A 21,071-nucleotide genomic window follows, 5' to 3' on the forward strand; every position below is an offset into this window, starting at 1 on the left:
TAAAAAAATAAATCAACCGGGTTCTTGTACAGTCAAGGCAAAAAGTTTTATTTATTTGGCTATTATTTTTCGCACAATAACGGTGTTTTTAATTCGAGTGAAGTAAATATGAATCAAAATGTCACTGGAGTGTTTAAGTTTAACCACAAAAAACGTCTAACTACGTTGAATTATAATAAAGTGAATTAACACGGTTTATGTACCTGTTACAAAACATAATATTAGTGTATTTCGTTTATTAGAAGGCTTATGATTAGTATGTATTTGTAAGTGAAAGTGAATTGGAGTAACATAAAGATATTGTCATTGTCTTATAACAGTTATTTATTGCAAAAAATATTATACACAAAGAAATAAAACTTGATGTGACTGTACAAAAACCCGGTTGATTATTTTTTTATATATATTTTTCCCGTTATGTATGTGTTATGATCTATTATAAAAACAATATCTCATGTGTATTGGTCCAACTCAAGGGTTCAGGCCCAACTTCCATAGTAAAATGCCCATTCTCCTTTACAAATTAATAATGTTTTCCTATAATAATAATTTAAAATATGGATTTATATTAATTTTTGTTTAATATTAATAGTCATTGGTATTCATAAAATGAATACAGCAAGTCTAATGAGGTTTCAATACAGTTATTAATTTTATGAATGTATGATCATGTGTAATAGTGTACAAAATAATTATTTAAATACCCAATTTAATTAAATTATAAATACCCAAAACGGAGTGAATTCCGCCATATTGCTGAATATTAAATGATTGGAATATTGTGGTGATTATCAAGGTTCTGAATTATTTCTTCATTTCCCCGTGGAAATTAAACATATTTTCCAAAAATGTAAAAGTTTTATCGCCACGTAATTCATTAGTCAATCATTACTTGTTAAATGTACCACGGTTCCCGGGCTTTTTGCAAACATTGCAAACACCTAACACCTAGTATAATATGTATACAATATTATACTGGATGTCACCCAAGTGTTGCGCTGCTTTTATAGTATTGTTTCTTCCTCGCAAGTTGTGTTTTATTATGATCATATTCTAATGTAATTCTTTAAATGGGACGGAAAACTACGAAAAGTAATTCCATTACCGAACACCTCATACATTCATATTATAGCTGTTATTGTAATGAGAATACTCGATACATTATTACACTCGCATCTATAAGAATGTCTTGTTTACCTGAAATTCGTAATAGAGTAATAACATCCCATCTATTAAAATAATATGATTGTAAGTAACCTTTTTAAAATAACATGAAGACTGAAGAGCTTTTACATTTTTGTGGTTATATCGTTGACTATTTTATAAAATTTTCGCTGATTGCTGAATGTATAAGTTTCAAGTTAACTCGATACGATGTCAGCAAATGTGAAGGACACATCATTATGAAAATTAATTAACAACTGTTAATAATAATTTGATTATTTATCTAAAAAATCTTTTTTCTTGTTTCAGATACATCCATCGTTTCTACGTGTGTTAAGATGAAAATGGTACCAATGATGAGTCAATGATGTGCGTTCAAACAAACACCTTGCTAGAGCACAATAATTGCAATGACTTCAGTGAGCAATGTGACAAATGCAACTCTCAATGTATCCGAGAATGTGGACCCGACGCTCATTTTCGGACCTCAGCGGGATTCTATGTTTATCGTCGTTCCTATCACGATAATATACAGCCTCATATTCATAACAGGGCTATTTGGAAATATCTTCACATGTCTCGTCATAATACGAAACAAAAATATGCACACGGCCACAAATTATTACTTATTTAGTTTAGCAATATCTGACTTGCTTCTTCTAGTTAGCGGTATGCCCCAAGAGATGTACTCGATATGGTCCAAGTGGCCATATGTATTCGGGCATACGTTCTGTGTCATTAGAGGATTGGCCGCAGAGACATCTACTAATGCGAGTATTTTAACAATAACATTATTTACCATAGAGAGGTATTTAGCGATTTGCCATCCGTTTGTTTCCCACAAGATGTCCAAATTGTCACGCGCAATCAAACATGTGATATTATTGTGGATAGCATCTCTGGGACTGGCGTTACCGCAAGCGTTACAATTCGGTATCAGGGTTCACAAAGGCGTCACTATGTGTTTACAAACAAGAGTCATAATTGAACATTCCTTTGAATTGTCAACATTTTTCTTGTTTTTTGCGCCGATGATTGTCATCACCGTCCTTTACTCACTAATTGGACTGCGACTGAATAAACCCACCGTACCAAAAGAAAACGGAACGGGTAAAGATGTAACGAAAAACAAAAGAGTCATACATAAAATACAGAGGAAAAACAGTACACAGTCAACAAAAAGAGTCGTTAAAATGTTAGGTGAGTTTACAATTACGTCAATTACTAATTTAGTGGGTGTCTTGAAATATTTTACAAATAAACCTATTAAGTAAATCAATAACGACGCCACTGAGTAAAATTTATTTAAATATGCGAAACAACAAATGACGTTATTCAATAATTTTATGTGAAAAATTACGTGTTTGTGAAATAATTAACCAATTTTGGTATAGTTTATTTACTCACGTTTAAATTTACTTAAGTTTCAAATTTAGAAAATTAATTATAAGGGTGCACTCACACACATCAGTCACCGTCAAGTCACCGATGACTGATCGGTGACGGTTTGTGTACGTATCCACAAACACCAGTCACCGTCATGTTGTCCGTCAGTCACGTCGCCGGTTTGACTGAATCATTGAACACATACATCAGGTTAGTCAGTGATTAGACGTGTGTCACGCTAGAGAACATGTAGCAATTGACGGTAGCACGACGCTGACTAAACTGAGACGTGACGGCACCGGGTGAGTGGGGATAAAAGTATGATACATGTATGGAAAGATTATTTGACGTGCCTGACCGGTGACGTCACTGATAGATTTCGTGCCGGCGACTGTCGTGTGGGAACAGAGTCATACTAGAACTATTGATACATATTTTTTTTTAATCCTGTCCGGTGACGTGCCGTGACGGTGACTGATGTGTGTGAGTGCACCCTAATTTGAGTCAAAGGAGAATGGCGAAACTGGGCCTAACAAAATTAGGGCCTTACAGAAATCATAATATATTTAAAATTCATTATGTTATTTTTAATAATTCTTGGTAAAATATTGACTTCTGATTCTATGGGAAAACAAATGTTTGAAAAAAAAGATAATGTGTTCACTAACGGCATTGTTATTTAGATTTCTATGACTACCGGTCTTATCAAGCAGAGATTGTCAGTGCTGTCAGGAGTAAAATAGTCGATATATCGATTGAATATTTATTTTCATTTTTAGTTTTATATAAAATTCAAATGTTTTATAAATCAGAAATATAAGTTAACTGCGTTACATATTTTATTTTTAACTACGCTATTTATTTAGGTAATTCTATACATATTTACTCATGGCGGCCGCACTTTGTAAGAATATTTCTGAAAAGTAGCTGGCCGCTTCAATTTTAATTACAATGACATGTTTGTCGTTTGACTTTTGACATTTGATTGAGGTTTTTCGTTTCGTGGTTAACTTATTTTCTTCATTTTTATCGACTTTCGCTACGTATTACGGACACTGACGATCTCTGTTATTACTACCAACCAACGCTTGCACACCGGACTTTGATTACCTGCCTTTACGACTCGCTACTGCTACCCTACCTGGACACCGACTTTGCATCCGATTTTTCATTTACAAATATGAACTGCATGAACTGTGGTATTAATGCTAATCGTAACAATGCTATACGTATGCATTTGTTACAAGATAACGCAATAATATCAATTATACAACGTTGGGCTGCTCCTCTAACGGTTAGTGGATTAGTATTATCTAAGGTATTTAGTACTAGCTATTGAAATCAAACAAAAACGTAAACACACATTGTTTTATATATATAAAACAATGTGTGCCGGGGTGGACCGCTAGGGTCCACCCCGGCTTCGCCCGTGGTACCTACATGTTTAAACTATCCTATCTCTCAAGTTGGATCGAACTCCACATGGTGTGCGAATTTTATTATAATCGGTTAAGTGGTTTAGAAGTCCATTGAGGACAAACATTGTGACACGAGATTTATATATATTAATAATATATATATTCACTTTCTTTTGTCCAATTGTAATATTAATTCTTTATTTGTAGATCACTCACTCTGATCATATATATGTGATGCATGCTGGAAACTTGCAAATGATTCTTTGAGGATTGAAAATCATGAAGATGACACTGTAACTCTGGGTCATCAACGTGTATGCATTTATTGTGGACGTTCTGTATTGCGCACACGGTTTCATTTACTAAGAACTGATTCTCAACGCGATCAAAGAATTAGAGCCACTGCTCAATATCACTATATTAGAGTGGATATTACCTCGTCATTTAAGTTATTGAGTGTTTTGATAATATTTTAAGTAAAAAGTTGCCAATAATCTTCTTTTTAAATCTCAAAGTAAAAATGAAAGGTGTTTTAACAAAGTATTTCTTTAAAGATTGGAAATAGAGCAACATATCTATGTCATTCTTGCTGGGTGAGGGCTCTCATAGGAAGAGAAGCAATAACAGTTTATTATTGTAATTGTTTAGTAGGAAGAACTGTAGGTTGCTGCTGTCACGTTATGTGCATAATATGGTACCTTAGCTGGGCAAGGTATCAACCAGATTTAATGCCGCCAGCACAGTTTCTGGATGATGTGTTAGTTGTTTATGATGATAATGATGAATAAACGATTTATGAAAAAACGTGTTTTATTTTATATATAAGTACCTACGATGTTTTGGTAGGTACTCTAAAAGAATAAAAGTTCGATCCAATATCTCTATTACCTAACTGTTCTTCTGTTACACTCTTTATCTAAATAATTTATATTATAGGATATAAACTTACCTCTACTTAGAAAGAAACAAAGCTATTCATTGAACTCGAGCAAACCTAACCTCAATTTTAGTGACGTTACATGCTCAATATCTCTGCTATCCCATAGAACAGATCCTTAATTGTTATATTTATAGAATCTGTATATTTTTATCTATTTAACCCCACATAAATCATCAGTGTAACGATCAGGCCCAAAGTCCTATGGGAGTTCGCCATTCTCCTTTTACGTATTGTTTTGTTTTCTTTCAGTTGCAGTAGTGGTGGCTTTCTTCATATGCTGGGCGCCGTTTCACGCCCAGAGGCTAGTAGCGATTTATGGCACAGCTGAAAATCACTTAGCCAAATCCCCGCTACTGCTCTCCGCGTACTACTTCCTGACCTACACTTCTGGAGTGTTCTACTACTTGTCCACGTGTATTAATCCGATATTCTACCACATTATGTCGAATAAATTCCGAGAAGCTTTTAAGGTTTGTATTAAAATTTTATTACCTGCTAAATATTGTATTATTTGTCCATACCCAAGCCCTTTGGAAATAACAGTTTTATAAATAAATGTGTTAATTTCAGTTTATTAAAGGATTTCTATTTCAAATTTATCTTTTTATTTTATCTATAAAATATTAACTGATAAAGTCACAATAATATTTGTTTGTTTTAGTTAACAATGATGCAGTGGTGCTGCAGAGAGTCGAATAAACCAGTCACAAAGCGATGTTCCTACACAGCTGTATCTTTTTCCAGACACCCCACCTCTAGTTTTATGAACTCCGGTAATTGCCTTTATATGAAATATTATCACACCAGCCAATAATCTTAACTCCCTGTTATAATATAGGAAAAGGAAGTGTAACATAATTTGGTGGAAAAGTTTAGTTTGTTTTCCTTGAGAATGAAAGAGAAGCTGTTATAAATCTTAATTACATGGGAACGGCGTTGCAGACATTAATTTGTGTTTATATTCTTTTGCCTTAAAATAGTATTTTGTAGTGTTACCGTAGAGTACGAAATTAATACTAAACGAGATGAAAATTAAATATCCTATATACGTAGATACCTAATTACCAAAAACAATCAACAGTCAAATGTAAAATCTCTTTTTTCAGGTTCATTCAAAAACCAAATTATAAGCAAGAAGGGATTGAAGTCTGAAAGCCGCCCCAAAGAAAATGTACCCAGCTCACGAGTTTTCAAAGTGTGTGAGAAATGTAAAAGAACATTCTCTGTGCCATCTATAATTGAATTAAAAAGTTGTGACCATAAACCAGAGCTTGATACAAAAATATAAATAACAGATAATAGACCTCTTTTCTAAAACGAAACAAAACTGTCTTAATTATCAAAAGATTTTAACATGTATATGTGTGATATTTTTTTATTATTAGATAAGTAAATGTGGTACCAGATAAGTGTACCTAAATAATATTTATTACATTATACAAAGTTGATTGCTTTTATTATGTATTTAAATAAACAAATTCATTTATGGTTAGAACAAATTAAAATAATAAAAATATTAATTAATAGATTAATTTTATTTATAAAAATTTGGATGAATTTGGAAAACGAATGACTGATTTGTATGATATGTAATGCATTTAAAATATACGTATACTTACTATACGTAAAGTGACGAATTTTATGTAATATAAAATAAAATGATGTTGGACCATTGTTGGACAGATTATTAAGGATCTATCTCTTCCCCTCTTATTTATAATGTGTATTGTAATATAAAAAAGGTTCCGACAATAACCAATATAATAATAAATAACCACGAGCGGGTCACTGAAATGGTAACCTATTAAAAACTCGAATTTCTATTACCCGAATCTTAAAATCCCGAAATCGGTTGTTACAACTTTTAAAAGACATAGTCCGGGATCCATCGCCCATTTTTGCAAGTGATTACTATCAAGCTAATTTTTCGTGAGTAGCTTTATTTTGATGAGATGCCCAATAATTTCATGTACGAAACTCTCGATTGTGGTAGCTTACAGAGGTAACAAGGATAAAAAATTTTGATTTGGCGGTTCTCAAATATTTATTACGCAATTTGTAGGACAATATGTCTGTTGAATTATATAAGTATTAAATAAGTGAAAATAAAAAAATCTGCTGGTTAGTAATCATTTATGATGACTTCGTTATCGATACACATTGGAAAGGGGGACTCTTTGATCAAACCATAGATTTTGAAGGACAAATATTTTTTCGAATAATTTAGATAATTATCTTGAGATTGAACAAAAAAAAACATTCAGTTAGTAATTAATATTTGAGAACCATCAAATCAAAATATTTTATCCTTGTTTCCTCTGGTAGCTACCACAATCGAGAGTTTCGTACATGAAATTATTGGGCATCTCATCAAAATAAAGTTACTCACGAAAAAATAGCTTGATAGTAATCACTTGCAAAAATGTGCGATGGATCCCGGACTAACAGCTATGTAGCGAATGAAAACTTTTTAAAATTCCTTTTTTAATTTCCCAGATGAATCAATTTCCAGATACACGAAAACCAGATTTTTAAAAACTATTTTTTGTTTCCCGTATTCTCATAATCCAGATATAGTTATACCAGATTCTCAGAATACCTTTTTTTTGTTTCCCATCGTAACATTTTCCAAATAAACTATTACCAAATTTTCATAATCTTTTTATTTGGTTCCCATATAATCGTATAGCAGATAAACTTTTGCCAGATTTTCATAATATCTTTATTTGGTTCCCATACAATCGTGATTATACCTTTACTATTGCCTGAAAATAAACATTACCAGTAAGTAAATTGTTTTACTTGCCCATTACAGAAAGGTTTAAGTGTCAAATTCGACTCAGTAGGTTAGGTTAGGTTAGTGCTGCGACCCCCTGGAAGGATTTCGTTTTTCTGGATATCGTTTATTTGAATTTCAAAAATCTGGACATTGTTTGTCTGGATATCAATTAACTGTATTTCAAAAATTTGTGTTTTAAAAATCTGGCTTTCGTGCATATATGGATTATGGTTATCTGGATTTAGTGCATTTAGATTTCGTATGTCTGGAACTCATTCGTCTGGATTGTAAAACATCGTATAAATGAAGAAATGGGCAAATGAAATTCGGAGTTGCGATTATATATTATGGCAAACAAAACTTCGAAATTTTAAAATTCGGGGTTATGAAAAAATGTCCAAACGTTTTCGGGATTATGATATTCGGAATATTAAAATTCGAGATTAATTCAATTATTTCTAATTCAGTTCTTGTAAACACCATTTATGTATAGGTACTTAGGTAGGTCTTAGAGTATGTAGTTAGATATTTTTTTTTTATTTGTTCATTAATATCTTTATTTTAGGTTATTGCTAAGGATAGTTGTTTCTTATCCTGTAAAATTGAATCAGTACTATCCGTATTTTATTTTAGTTTGTTATATTTTTCATGAAAACGTATAATTTTACTCCTTCAAACATTGAATGCGCAAATTATACTTCAAGAAACATCTTGTAAATGTATATAAATATATGTATATGTATTTTATTGTTAAAATTTGTACTTAATAGGATTTGTAAATATTTAATGTTAAAGGAAGAAGGATTAAGAAGGATGGATATTAAAAAAATATCAAATTGAAAATAGTTTATTTTCTTAAACTTTATTATGTTAAGTTCGTGGGTCGCTAATGGTAAGCGTACGGCATCGTTCATGAAACAAAGTTTAGATACTAAAGTATTGCTAACTTTGAAAGGAATGTTTAATAAAGGGAATAGAGAAAAGGATACGCCTTTGGTGCCCCCACGCATCATACGAAACCAACTATTTCACGATGATTTTCTCTGGAGGTGCTGTGGTTTAGTAGGAACATCCAGAAATATTCCTATTCTAGAAACAACGTAGGAAAAAACTTAAACTTCTCTGTCGTGCGGGAGGCATAACTTCCATCTGGTTCAGTGTAGGAAAGTGATATCTATATATCTGAGATGTGCTATTGATTCCTAGTTCAATGGTATACCGACCTTAATACCGGGTTTCTTAGACCTCGTGCCGCACTGAACAAATAAAAATTCTAACACAGTGCGGAACGAGGTTGCGAACACCTCGTAACCCGCGCACCTCGTACCGCACCCTAAGCTAGCTTCACGCGGTTAGTGTTGTGCAACGCATTCGAGACTATTTGTGGAACAACTTATTGAAGCTTTTACAAAGAAGGACCTGAATGTGGATACAGGTAATATTCAAACATCCTTACTACTCGTTATAATAAATATCGTTAATAGAAACGTGAATGTGACATGTTGAGTAACTTTCTACAAATAGGTTGATAATCATGATTACTATTAGTGTGTTTGTTCATTGAATCAACTAGCGGCAAATCAAAAACACCCGGTAATCGGTGTATGGCTCATCAAAATTTAACTCTTGCCTAAGTCAACAAGCCAACAAACAAGGCACATCATCTCTTAAAGGGATCAAAGAAGAGGAGATGTGTAGGATGTTACGAAAAACTCCGCACCTTCTTAACAAGTCGTAAGGCCGACAAAAAAGTAAAGGAAATTCTCACAGAATGCACTGGTTGCAAACAATATTCTGGTTTGGCCTGTTTTAATAAAAAACATCCATAAGTTTGATAAATAAATACAATTAAATAAAATCGATATTTCTTTTCCCATCACTAAATTATATGAAAAACTGCTATTGTTCAGTGCGGTATGGGGTACATCAGACCCCACATTTTATTTTACCCATAGAATCTAAACTAACTAATCTAACCACGGGCGGCGGTAGATTTAGGTTAATGAACTCATTGTTAATAATAATCACGACAGAAGCCGCACACTTTGTCTTATTTGGCGCCAAAAAAAGGATTTTGGTCTCTTACGGGCGGTGGGGTTTAATATGCCTCGTGCCGCCACAATCTCTGGTATAGGACAAGGTTTAAAACGACCCGTAACGCAGTAATGGAAAGTACAGATATATTTGTGCCGCAGCGAACGTGTTAATCAAACATTTAATTTTGATCATAATTAAACGTATTCATCGTCTAATTTTGACATAATAAAATTAAGTTAAAAAAAATACGTGTACAAGTACGTATTATTAAATTAAAAATTATTATTTTACTAAGATCATAATGCTTTGATTGTAAATAAAATATTTGTTTGAATAAATTCTAAGACACAGACGAGTAGATAATATTTTAATAAATTCTCAACTCTCTTTCAAGAAAACGGCATCTTATTTCATTCTCAGGATGTCTAGAGCTAAGATAATTCAAGTTTATATAGACAAAGGAACACATAATTAGGTTCTCGGCATTGTTCCTTTGAATACGATATAGGAATTGAAGTAAATCTACGATGGGAATCTGTTAATTAGATCCAAATTAGACTAAACCTGAAATATTCGTATGTTACATAAAAATGATACTGGTACCTACCTCAATAACAGACAGTATCAACTTTATTTTTACGTAGGTAACAATACAAAACATTTCCTTAAATTAATTTACAGTAGTGTACCTACGTGTAAATGTACTATCACAGAATTGAGAAATGAGAATTAGTCCGGGATACATCGCCCATTTTTGCAAGTGATTACTATCAAGCTAATTTTTCGTGAGTAGCTTTATTTTGATGAGATGCCCAATAATTTCATGTACGAAACTCTCGATTATGGTAGCTTACAGAGGTAACAAGGATAAAAATTTTTGATTTGACGGTTCTCAAATATTTATTACGCAATTTGTAGGACAATATGTCTGTTGAATTATATAAGTATTAAATAAGTGAAAATAAAAAAATCAGCTGGTTAGTAATCATATATGATGACTTCGTTATCGATACACATTGGAAAGGGGGACTCTTTGATCAAACCATAGATTTTGTAGGACAAATATTTTTTCGAATAATTTAGATAATTATCTTGAGATTGAACAAAAAAAAACATTGAGTTAGTAATTAATATTTGAGAACCATCAAATCAAAATATTTTATCCTTGTTTCCTCTGGTAGCTACCACAATCGAGAGTTTCGTACATGAAATTATTGGGCATCTCATCAAAATAAAGCTACTCACGAAAAATTAGCTTGATAGTAATCACTTGCAAAAATGGGCGATGTATCCCGGACTAATACTCAATACTGACGAGAAAGGTTAAGCCCTCTTTGTTTCGTAAAAAATAACAATGAAAGCGGAAATTTTAGCAGTTTGATAGAAAATTGCCTCATGAAGTTAGCTTTTGCTAAACCGTTGTAAATCTACCTCAATTATATAAAAGACAATCAGGGTATCTCAAACTAACCATGAATCCGAAAAAATATCTTCACTAAAGCACTAAAAAAACATAGCCGATAGGTATTTGATTTTCGCGAATGCACTCCGTACACAAAAAATCAATTTCAGCCTCAAAGTTTAATTGAAAATGCCGATGTGTTAAATATGCACATTGTTTCGTTATGAGTTCTTTTTAATTGCCTTGCATTTGAAAATAATATTAAAAGGATTATTTGAATAACTTATTAAATAACCATAAGAATTGTACTGTAAATTTTAATAACATAATTCGGTATATTCATGGTATTAGCACAGACTATATACTACGTATGTATTAGGGATATTTTGAACATAAAGGGTAACACTTTTGTTTACACTTGATTTATCAATTTTGGATTACGTTTCGCCTTTAATTAATACTCTAATACTATATATCTCATCGTTGAAATGTATGTGGCCATCCAGCTGCGACTCTGAAGGTATTATTATTTAGTTTTATTAAATGATCATCGCCTCACCCCAGGGAATCAACGAAAATATGATTAAGTACTGTTTTGCAGATAAATAAAACTAACTCTACCACACATAAATATTTGCCTTTAACAAATTAAAAGAAGGTATATGACCTGAATACTCAAACCTTTAGTACGATATTAAATATCAATATAATTATATTGTTAAATCCCGAGCGATAAGGGTCTAGTGACTGTCTGTACCTAGAATCGGGTTAATAGAATTTCATAATATAATAATTCAAGAAAATACATGCATAACAGGCTTTTCTCAATCAAAATTATAATCTACAAATTCTACAATCGAAGGAATTCAAAAAGTAAAAGATAGATTTTTATTTCATTAATAAACTTAAGACTACTGGGCTGATTTTTTAATTATGGAATAGGTACTACTGATTTTAAATAAGCTATCCAAGAGGGGATCATGGGTATCTATGCCAAATTCCGAAATAAAAAAAATAAAATGTGAAATGTAGAGACCAATATTAATTTATTCGAACTAGAACTTAAATCATGAATGCATTATAATATTATTCAGGGTGGAATTTGGTTATGCCACCTGAAGTGAAAGCACTCTTTATCGTTCTGAAACTTTCCAAAAAATTTTGAATGTAGCATTGTTTCTTTTCAACAATAATGGAATGTTTTCTTTGAGTAAAATTCGCTTAAAAACTTTCAAGATTAAATCCAGCATATTATTATTTTTTGAGTAGGTAAACAATTTATTATCGCATATTAGTGCGGTCAATAAAAGAAGAGCGAGAAAATAAAGAAGCTACATTAATTACCATCAAGCTGATACTTAGAAAAAACTCATATTTTTTACCTTTGACCTTAAATAGATTGTTTTGTAAGTAAGTACCTTAATGTAACCTTACTCTTCTTTTCTGGCTTAATATGACCGCACTATATACGTATGTTTTTCAAGAATTATTTGCAACTCCTGCTTTTATGTGCGTGTGTTATGTGTGCGTATACCTACGCGCGTGTGTTTATTGCGTGCATAAATTAACATTCCTTTTCAACATTATTATGTATAATGAATATATGCAATGATTAGTTATAAGGATATGTTTATCGTATGACGTATCATATCAAACGATCAAATAAACACTTTCAGTAATAACTTCACCTATGAGTCCACAACGAAATTGCGAAGATTTCACTGTCACAATGATCGCCCTTAAACGCCTTCAAAAATTGCTTGTTTACCTATCTACATACATAGGTATCTTGAAACTAAATACGTCAATTGCCCTTATTAGAAGTTTAATAAATGTATTGTAAATTAGTTGATATGGAATGAACCTCAACGAAAGCATGAATATGTAAAATTATAATAAAACAGTTTGATCAATCCGTCCAGTCATCGAATTGCTTTATAAGCAGGAGGAGGTCGCACCGTTCTACACGTCGGTATGTATATATTTTAATATTATTAAGAATAAATAAATACATAAATGTTTGTCTCCCTAAGAATGGCTTAACTAATATTTTTCTGTTTTTATTATTATCTTCGTTAGAAAGAAAGTTTAGAAATATGTAGTAAGTATACTTAGTACATTCCCCGGCTAGCCTTATGTTAAGGTATACCATTTTAGTTAGTATATATAGGTATGTAACACGCACATAATCGGGTGCTCTTTTAAATAGTTTCTTGATCTACCCTATTGGCATAGGTATGATTATTATGGTATTGTCCATTATTCAAATATAATTCATATAGAAGTCGTCAAAACACTGATTGAAAATATTCATCGCCGATTCGGAAAGCATTTTCTGTATCAATCTTTTAAAATCATATCAAAGTAGGAAAGTTGTATAAATATTTAAATTAATAATTACGCTAGAGAACTATCCTATGGTTCTAGACTAGGTTTTGCATACGTCTCTACATGAACTAGTTGGTATTTCTCCTAAGCAAATTACCGCAAGTATGTCTGTGTTAAACATGAACCTTATTCGTTCATCATAATATGAGCTTAAATATTACTCAGACAGTGACGATATGCTTCATTCTAAGGAGTGGATTATAATTTATAAAATGTACTTGACGTTTCCTGCTTTTTTTTTCTGTCTCATAATAAATTACCAACACTAATCATAACACCCGTACCTATTCGTAGTGAATGTTAGCGAAGTAAGAGTAACTAGTAACCTAAGCTAGTAACAATTTATTACTTATTAAAACACTGACTCATTTAAAAATAAAGTATACAAATTTCCACAGAATAACAATAAAATTTTTTATTAATTACATAAGGTACATTACGTCACCTGGATAAGTTACATTCAATTTGCAAATGTACAATTTAAAACTCTACCGTCGCGGTCGTAATAGAGTTCGCGAAAGGCAAAAGCCTGAATTTGCTTAACATAATAAATAATAATTAATCTATCAATAAACACTAGAAAATTTGACTTCTCATCTTCGTATTTATGAATTGTATAGAATTATACATTTAACATGTCGCATAAGGGAAAAACGCATTCATATAAATGAAAAACGCTAATGTTAGATAATGAAAGGGAAATTTAATTGATAAGCGTCCATGGCCGATATTGAGTTATAATAACCGATTTACCAATTTTGTCTGTGTAAGATATTATTTATTCGAAAGCATCACGTCATTTAAGTACCTACCTATATTCAGTCAAAATTTCAGGAATATAACTAATAGAATGCATTTTGTCGAATTCATAATATGCAGATTAATTTTCGCTTATCTAATATAGTTTTCATAAGTTTTGGTTGAACCTAAGTCGTTTCTCATAAACGCTATAAATTACAACTTGGTCTAAATTATTTCTGAACAAGGACGTCTGATTCTACTCTTTCAATGTTAAACTTTAACAAGAAATTATTTTACTTTTCTTCTCTCTGACTAAAGCATCGTAAAGGTTGTTTATAAGTCAATAAAACTTGTAAAATATACGACATTATTTTAAAACGATGAATCTTAATTTGATTATTGTTTACTCCCGATATTATTTCTTCTGTTATCATAATTTCTCTGGCTAAAAACATTGATAATACTTTGCTCTACAATGTAATACATATTTTATAAATCCATTTGGGCTGTTCGCACTTAATTTATGCCTATGTTTTATCGTTCGTCTTTCTTTTAAATGTACATATCTTTTTTTTGTGATGTCCGCACTAAAATATTCAATTTAACATTAACATACAATACTTTACATTGACCCCAAGAAACCTTTAGACTCTCCCGTCTACGGGTGTTTTGTTGGAATCGTTTAGAATAGTTGTAATGTCGCGCATTATTAAACTAATGTTTAAATAAAAAGAGATAGACATTTCCATTAAAACACTTATAATGAGTAAAACAATTTTACTTGTAGAGTTAAGTTTTATATAACGGAAATATACAATACATAATAGAAGTATATAATATTTTTCCAAAACAGATTTCAATCCGATACTATTTATATAACTAGGAACGTCTAAAATTATAATTATATCAATGGAACGCCTCTCAATTGAGTATCTTTCTAAACAGCAGTATAATCAAGATATCAAATAACATCAACGTATGCACAATAAGTGTATGTTGGATATAAATATCATTAAATAATTTACGAGTCCTTCATTCAGGTCAACGCGAACGCAACGTAATCTAAAAATATCTAAAGTGAAACTTAAATTAAAAGAATCGAACATAATAAAATCCCTAGATACGTATAGGTACGGCTAAAATTACGAAATATACATAATGTACGTAACATGTGTCTACTGTCTATATAATTTTATTTGTCATCGTGTTTCATAGAAAACAAAAGCAGACTGAACATTATTTTATACATTTATTTTATTTTTCATTTATTTCATTTCATTTCATTTCAGTTACTGACTTCCAGTTATTTAATAGAGTTCTTAACGTTTCCACGTACAACGTAGGTATTATCTATACCTTCTCTTTCCGATATATGCTTACACGATTAATTCATAGAAAATTATGTGTGCAAAGGCGATTTCACGAAACCCAATGGTGATATTAGATATGAACCTATTTGACTTAACATCGAAGTTCAACAAGTCGGTATTCGAATTTTATTTATTGATATATCAAAGGTCATTAAATCAGGAAACAATTTCAGCAACATCATAGACTTAAATTCAAATAGTCCTCATTAAATTTTCGGAGATAGGTACATATATATATATATATGGGAAAATAAGTCTTAGGTCTTGCCAGACAAAACCAACAACTTCACTAATTATCAATTAATGATATAAATCCGCTCGGATTCAATGCATTCAAGATTCTCACTTACTCGAGGAAACAATCATAACAATTATGTAAGTTACCTTCAAGGTAAAAATCAAAGCCAAGAGCTCTAATAAGATCCCTATTTTAACCTGGCATTAAATGCCGACAAGCATTAAAATCAATCATTGTTTCTGTGACAACCTTTTCATTACATTGGTTAGAGACAGTTATTATGCTTTTTGTCCGACATTGTTACCTTACTGAGAATAAAAATGCAATATCATTGATATTCAGTTGCACCCAACTCCAGCGACTGCATACACGCTCATGTTGTGATCAGTGAAAATATTACAAAAACAATGAGTGCGTATTAAATTGTGCCAATATTTGTGGATTGTTTCAACATCAATAAACAGTGAGGCATCAATTCTGTTGTCTTTGGAAAGTTTATTAAAATGTGCATTTTAAATTCTATCGATGTTTAACTAACTTTTCAATTCATTTAATTAATTGTCGTGTACAATTTGCATTAAGTCTTACCTTCACCGAGAATTTATTGTATTCAGTTAAAGCTACTTACTGTAATTATTAAACAGTTGTGTTTAGAGAAATTTTTAATTTCTAAACTCAGTGCAATCTCGTTGCAGAAATTCTCGTATTTGTTCTGCAGTATTATCGTATTCGTTTTTAGAAGTCCTATTTTATTTGTTTCTTCTTCGTAATTTCAATAGTTTCAAATATGCAAACATTTTCATTTATGTTTGTCCTAGATTATTTAAATCGATGATCCTCCAAATGAAGCTAGATTATGTATACTTAATATAGTAAATGAGTGTAGTAAATTAAATTGAGTGCCTTTGATATTCTCTAAATGCTCATTACTGCGAACTATTTAATTTTAGAGAAGAATATCATTATATTAAACACAACCCTGTAATAATCTTTGGGAGCAGTATTCACTTTCAAAATAGTCTTAAATGTACTCTGTAAATATAACAAAATTTATTGGTATCCACTTTATCCTAAATAATATTATTTAAAGTTATGACGCAAACAATGACGGAAACGCGGCAAGGACCCGATGTGACGAAGCTGAGCAAGTCCAGGGAGGCAGACTGGCCCGCAGTCCTCTTCTTTATTCACATTCATCTTCTGTCCTTGTATGGAACATGGATCTTGTTCACAGAGGCCAAATTACTAACAATTATATTATGTAAGTATTTATAGACACAAAAATTGAATTTGAAATCATTTTATTTCTATTCAAGAAAATACCCCAGCTTTTGAAAAGAGTATTATCATACTACTATCTACCTACCATCTTGAATATCTACCTACCTATCATCAAATCTGATAAGATTTAAGAATCTGATAAATAATTTCATTATCTCATAATCTGCAAGTTGTTTATTTGGATCTCGAAAATTATCCATTGCTTTAACATAATAGAAATGTTCTTGTCTTGTATTCAAGATTAGATCTTGTGTTCAAATATTAATTAGTTATGAATAAGGTGTGCCTCTGATCTTTAAAATACCACTTTTAATTGTTTTAGTCGTGACATTGATATCAATCGCGATATTAGGAGTGACGACAGGAGCGCACAGGCTCTGGGCACATGCTACATACACAGCAAGCACAGAATTAAGAATAGTTCTTATGTTATTCCAAACTCTGGTTGGTCAGGTAAGATTTTATTAGTTTACTTTATAATTAATATAAAACTATACCTTTATTCTTCGTAGAAACCAACTTTGGAGAAGTCAATGTCCTTTAACTCAATATTATTATTAAGAATCGTTAAAATATCGTCCAAATTGAGGAAACCAGTGAAAGTTAATGTCAAATAATAAGGGGTTGACCTCTAAATAAATATTATTAAAGGCTAGTTCCGTTCAACCTTCCGTTCTTGAAGTGACGATGAGGTTATCCACGCTTACTCGAAAGGACTTTCAACCGTGAATTCGCGTATTTTCGTTTTATCAATTACGCTGAACTGTGATCCTAAAATCTATATACATAAATTAAAATAAACGTGACAATAAGTAAGGAAGGTTAGCTAGGAGGTTTAATTAAATAAATAATTATTTAAAGTAATTATTCTTATGACTGTAAGACATGTTCAATGCGCTGTATTTTTTTTATGAAAAGTAAATATGTAAATATGCTTTATTTTGTATTTCACATTAATTATGACCCAAAATACCGAACTTATAGTATGTACCTAAGTACTTACCAACTTTATTTTTTTACAAGATAAGTAATAGTTAATACATAGTCAAAAATATTGACGCTCTAGCATTATATGTATATTCTCATATATGATTACTTAATGCTTGAAAATTTGTAATGAATGAATTTGTAAAGCTTTTGTAAAGTATACCTAATTACCTATAAGTTCTTAGAGTTCAACATTTTCATGAAATAATATTTATTTGCAAATTTTCACAACTCTACAATAAAGCTCAACAACAACAAAAATAATATTAAAAATAATAAGTACATGCTTAATATGATACGTAATACTGTATACTTACTTTATAGAATACTTATAAGTGAATAAAAAAAATTGTTCTGCTATCTTTATTCCGTTTAGATATAGGTAGACTAACTACTTACTTAACTAAAAAACCCGTTGTGTCAAAATATTTTCTTTAGAAGTTATTATACTTTTTGTTGACTTAAAAACAAATTCCATAAACCTCGTTTCTCAAATATAATAATATTAATATTAATATCCGCGATCCACCCGCATTCCAGTTTATATTCCCTTATGGAAAAGCACTCTTCACAAATCTTTAGAAATTTATAGATACGTAATTATTCTATTTCAATACACGAGTTCGTATTTATTTTTGTAATTTTCCTAACACCTTAGGTTATGTTTTGGAAAGTTATATTTTTACAGTTTTTCAGGTTGAAGCCTGAAGGACCATAGTTACATTTAATATACAGGCAGAATAATTTTTATAATCTTATAAAAGCAAATTTAATCTGCCTTTTTATTTTTACAGCGGCCGAATAAAGATAACTAAATTTCGCCCACAACAAATAAACATCTATTGTAATAGCCTCATAAGATGTGATAGGGAAAGAAAAACACGAATATAAATGTAAGAAAAATACACAATTTATTCTTTAACAGGGTTCCATATATGATTGGGTACAACAACATAGACTACATCATGCTCACTTCAAGACCGACGGTGACCCGTTCGATAACAGCCATGGGTTCCTGTATGCCCATTTCTTAACCAGACTACGAAAGCTCAGCGAATACCAGATTGCGCTGAAAAATTCCATAGACATGTCCGACATTGAGAAGGATTGCGTCGTTATGTTTCAGAAAAGGTATTTAATCATTACTTATTTATGTTCTTAAAGCTATTGCACATTTATGAAGGTGCTAATTGGAAACCGTTATTGTCATAGAAATAAACCATAAACATTATGGCGACAATGAGCGCCTTGTTCTGTTATGCCTTCTTAATAAAACGAATGAGTCAAAGTCTAATATCGTCTTACCTTTGATAGGTACTTTATACTTCCTCACTTCATTTTACTTTTAATGCTAACAACACTTAAGTATCAGCGTGAAATATTTAATTTGTACACTTTTCAGGTTTTACTGGGTATTATACGCAATAATATTCCTGCTGTTACCTTTGAATGCACCTCTTGAATATTGGGATGACAGCATTTTGAGTTCAATATTCGTTATTGGATTTTTAAGATACTGTATCGTGTTACACGCTTCATGGTTAGTTGAAAGTGGAGTGGCTCTTTGGGGACTTCAAGAGGGTGAGAAGTAAGTGGAAATGTATTTCATATTTATCTTATACATATTAGGTATATTCCGACCCATGTATGATAATTTAGTGAAATAACGTCACAACAATGAACTTTAATCGCTTACTCTTTACTGCCTTGACTGAGAAGGGTCGTATCGAATTCCACAATGTTCATATTAATATAAAAAATGACATAATAATATTATATCAAAATATTAAATTTGGAAATATTTGAAAAGCTAGAAACCTAAAGCCAGTGGGTTATTGATATATATATTAGTATTAATCTCTCGTTTCCATGCATTCAAGGGGACATTGCTTACTAGCAGCTGTAGCGTCTACTTATAAATTTTTATTTTATTCTTAAAAATATGTTAATTAATATCTATATTTCTCACGAAATATTTGTGTTTTGTTTGAACCTAGCTTAAATACTTAACTTCAATTCGCAATTGACTCGAAGAATCTTAATTTTCTCGATTGTTAAATCATTTCAATGGAGCTTTATATCAAATTAACAGGAACGTCTTCAAACAGATGAAAAGTACACGTTCTTCGTGATTTAAACTTTTTCGTGTAATTAACATTTGAATTATTTCCTACAGATATCCCCCGGATAGCAACAGTGTGTTCATAATCAACCGAACATTCTGGCCTCATTACCACTACATATACCCAAAGGACTACAAGTCTGGCGAGTTCGGAACTTACGGTGAGGAAATCATTCATTTCCATATTAAACATAGTGGTAATGTACATTACACACTAAATTGATCGACATAATATTTAAGTACTAGTTGTGCTCCGCTTCTGTTGGTCTTAGCGAGATGATATATAGCCTATAGCCTTCCTCTATAAATGGGCTATCTAACACCAAAAGAATCAAATCGAACCAGTAGTTACCGAGATTAGCGCGTTCAAACAAACAAACAAACTCTTAAGCTTTATTATATAAATAGTATATCTAGATATAAAGTGTAAACATTACATCGCCCCATTTCAAGAGTAAAAAGCAACTTTCATAGTGTAAATATAAAATTACCTTTCACTTCATTTATTAACAAAATACAAATTCACGGTCTGAACAAATTTTTCCAGGTACTGGATGTTCCACGGCGTTTATAAGAATTTACGCCGCTATGGGTCTTGCTACAAATTTAATAACATTAGAGCCTCACACCCTCCAAGTGGCTATGGCAGAATCTGTCAGAACGAAAAAATCGATTCCCGAATGTATTGAAGAAGCCATCAAGGCACAAACGCTCGCCGAAGATCACTTTCTAAAGAAATAGCTAGAGCAATAGTTTAATTAAATTATGTTATTTAGAAACTTTATTTAAATATAATATCTAGTACAAAGACTTGTTGT

General features: G+C 31.4%; 2 protein-coding genes across 4 annotated transcripts in view; both read left to right on the forward strand.

Moving 5' to 3' along the window:
* LOC149908886 (pyrokinin-1 receptor-like) overlaps positions 1 to 6,776 on the forward strand; it is a 54,523-nt gene extending 47,747 nt beyond the window's left edge. The window contains exons 2-5 of the mRNA XM_090120468.1: positions 1,474 to 2,364; positions 5,158 to 5,378; positions 5,570 to 5,681; positions 6,015 to 6,776. Of these exons, the coding sequence (XP_089976594.1) occupies positions 1,575 to 2,364; positions 5,158 to 5,378; positions 5,570 to 5,681; positions 6,015 to 6,196 (1,305 nt within the window). The 5' untranslated portion in view covers positions 1,474 to 1,574 and the 3' untranslated portion in view covers positions 6,197 to 6,776. The remainder of the gene's footprint in view (positions 1 to 1,473; positions 2,365 to 5,157; positions 5,379 to 5,569; positions 5,682 to 6,014) is intronic.
* Positions 6,777 to 12,992: 6,216 nt separating this feature from the next.
* LOC149908888 (acyl-CoA Delta-9 desaturase) lies at positions 12,993 to 21,063 on the forward strand. Of its 3 annotated transcripts, none has more exons than XM_090120472.1 (7): positions 12,993 to 13,098; positions 16,954 to 17,124; positions 17,467 to 17,597; positions 19,057 to 19,262; positions 19,534 to 19,719; positions 20,308 to 20,414; positions 20,801 to 21,063. In XM_090120472.1, the coding sequence occupies exons 2-7, from the start codon at positions 16,956 to 16,958 to the stop codon at positions 20,992 to 20,994; spliced, it is 993 nt and encodes a 330-aa protein (XP_089976598.1). In that variant the 5' UTR covers positions 12,993 to 13,098; positions 16,954 to 16,955; the 3' UTR covers positions 20,995 to 21,063. The 3 variants fall into 3 exon arrangements, with proteins under 3 accessions (XP_089976598.1, XP_089976599.1, XP_089976596.1); XM_090120473.1 differs by lacking the exon at positions 12,993 to 13,098 and adding an exon at positions 16,211 to 16,326; XM_090120470.1 differs by lacking the exon at positions 12,993 to 13,098 and adding an exon at positions 16,256 to 16,274.
* Positions 21,064 to 21,071: the final 8 nt, after the last annotated feature.

Source organism: Colias eurytheme, chromosome 4 (genome assembly GCF_061535395.1).
Source record: "Colias eurytheme isolate Ceu_HAF_F1 chromosome 4, ilColEury1 Martin Lab GWU primary, whole genome shotgun sequence".
Taxonomy (NCBI): Eukaryota; Metazoa; Arthropoda; class Insecta; order Lepidoptera; family Pieridae; genus Colias; species Colias eurytheme.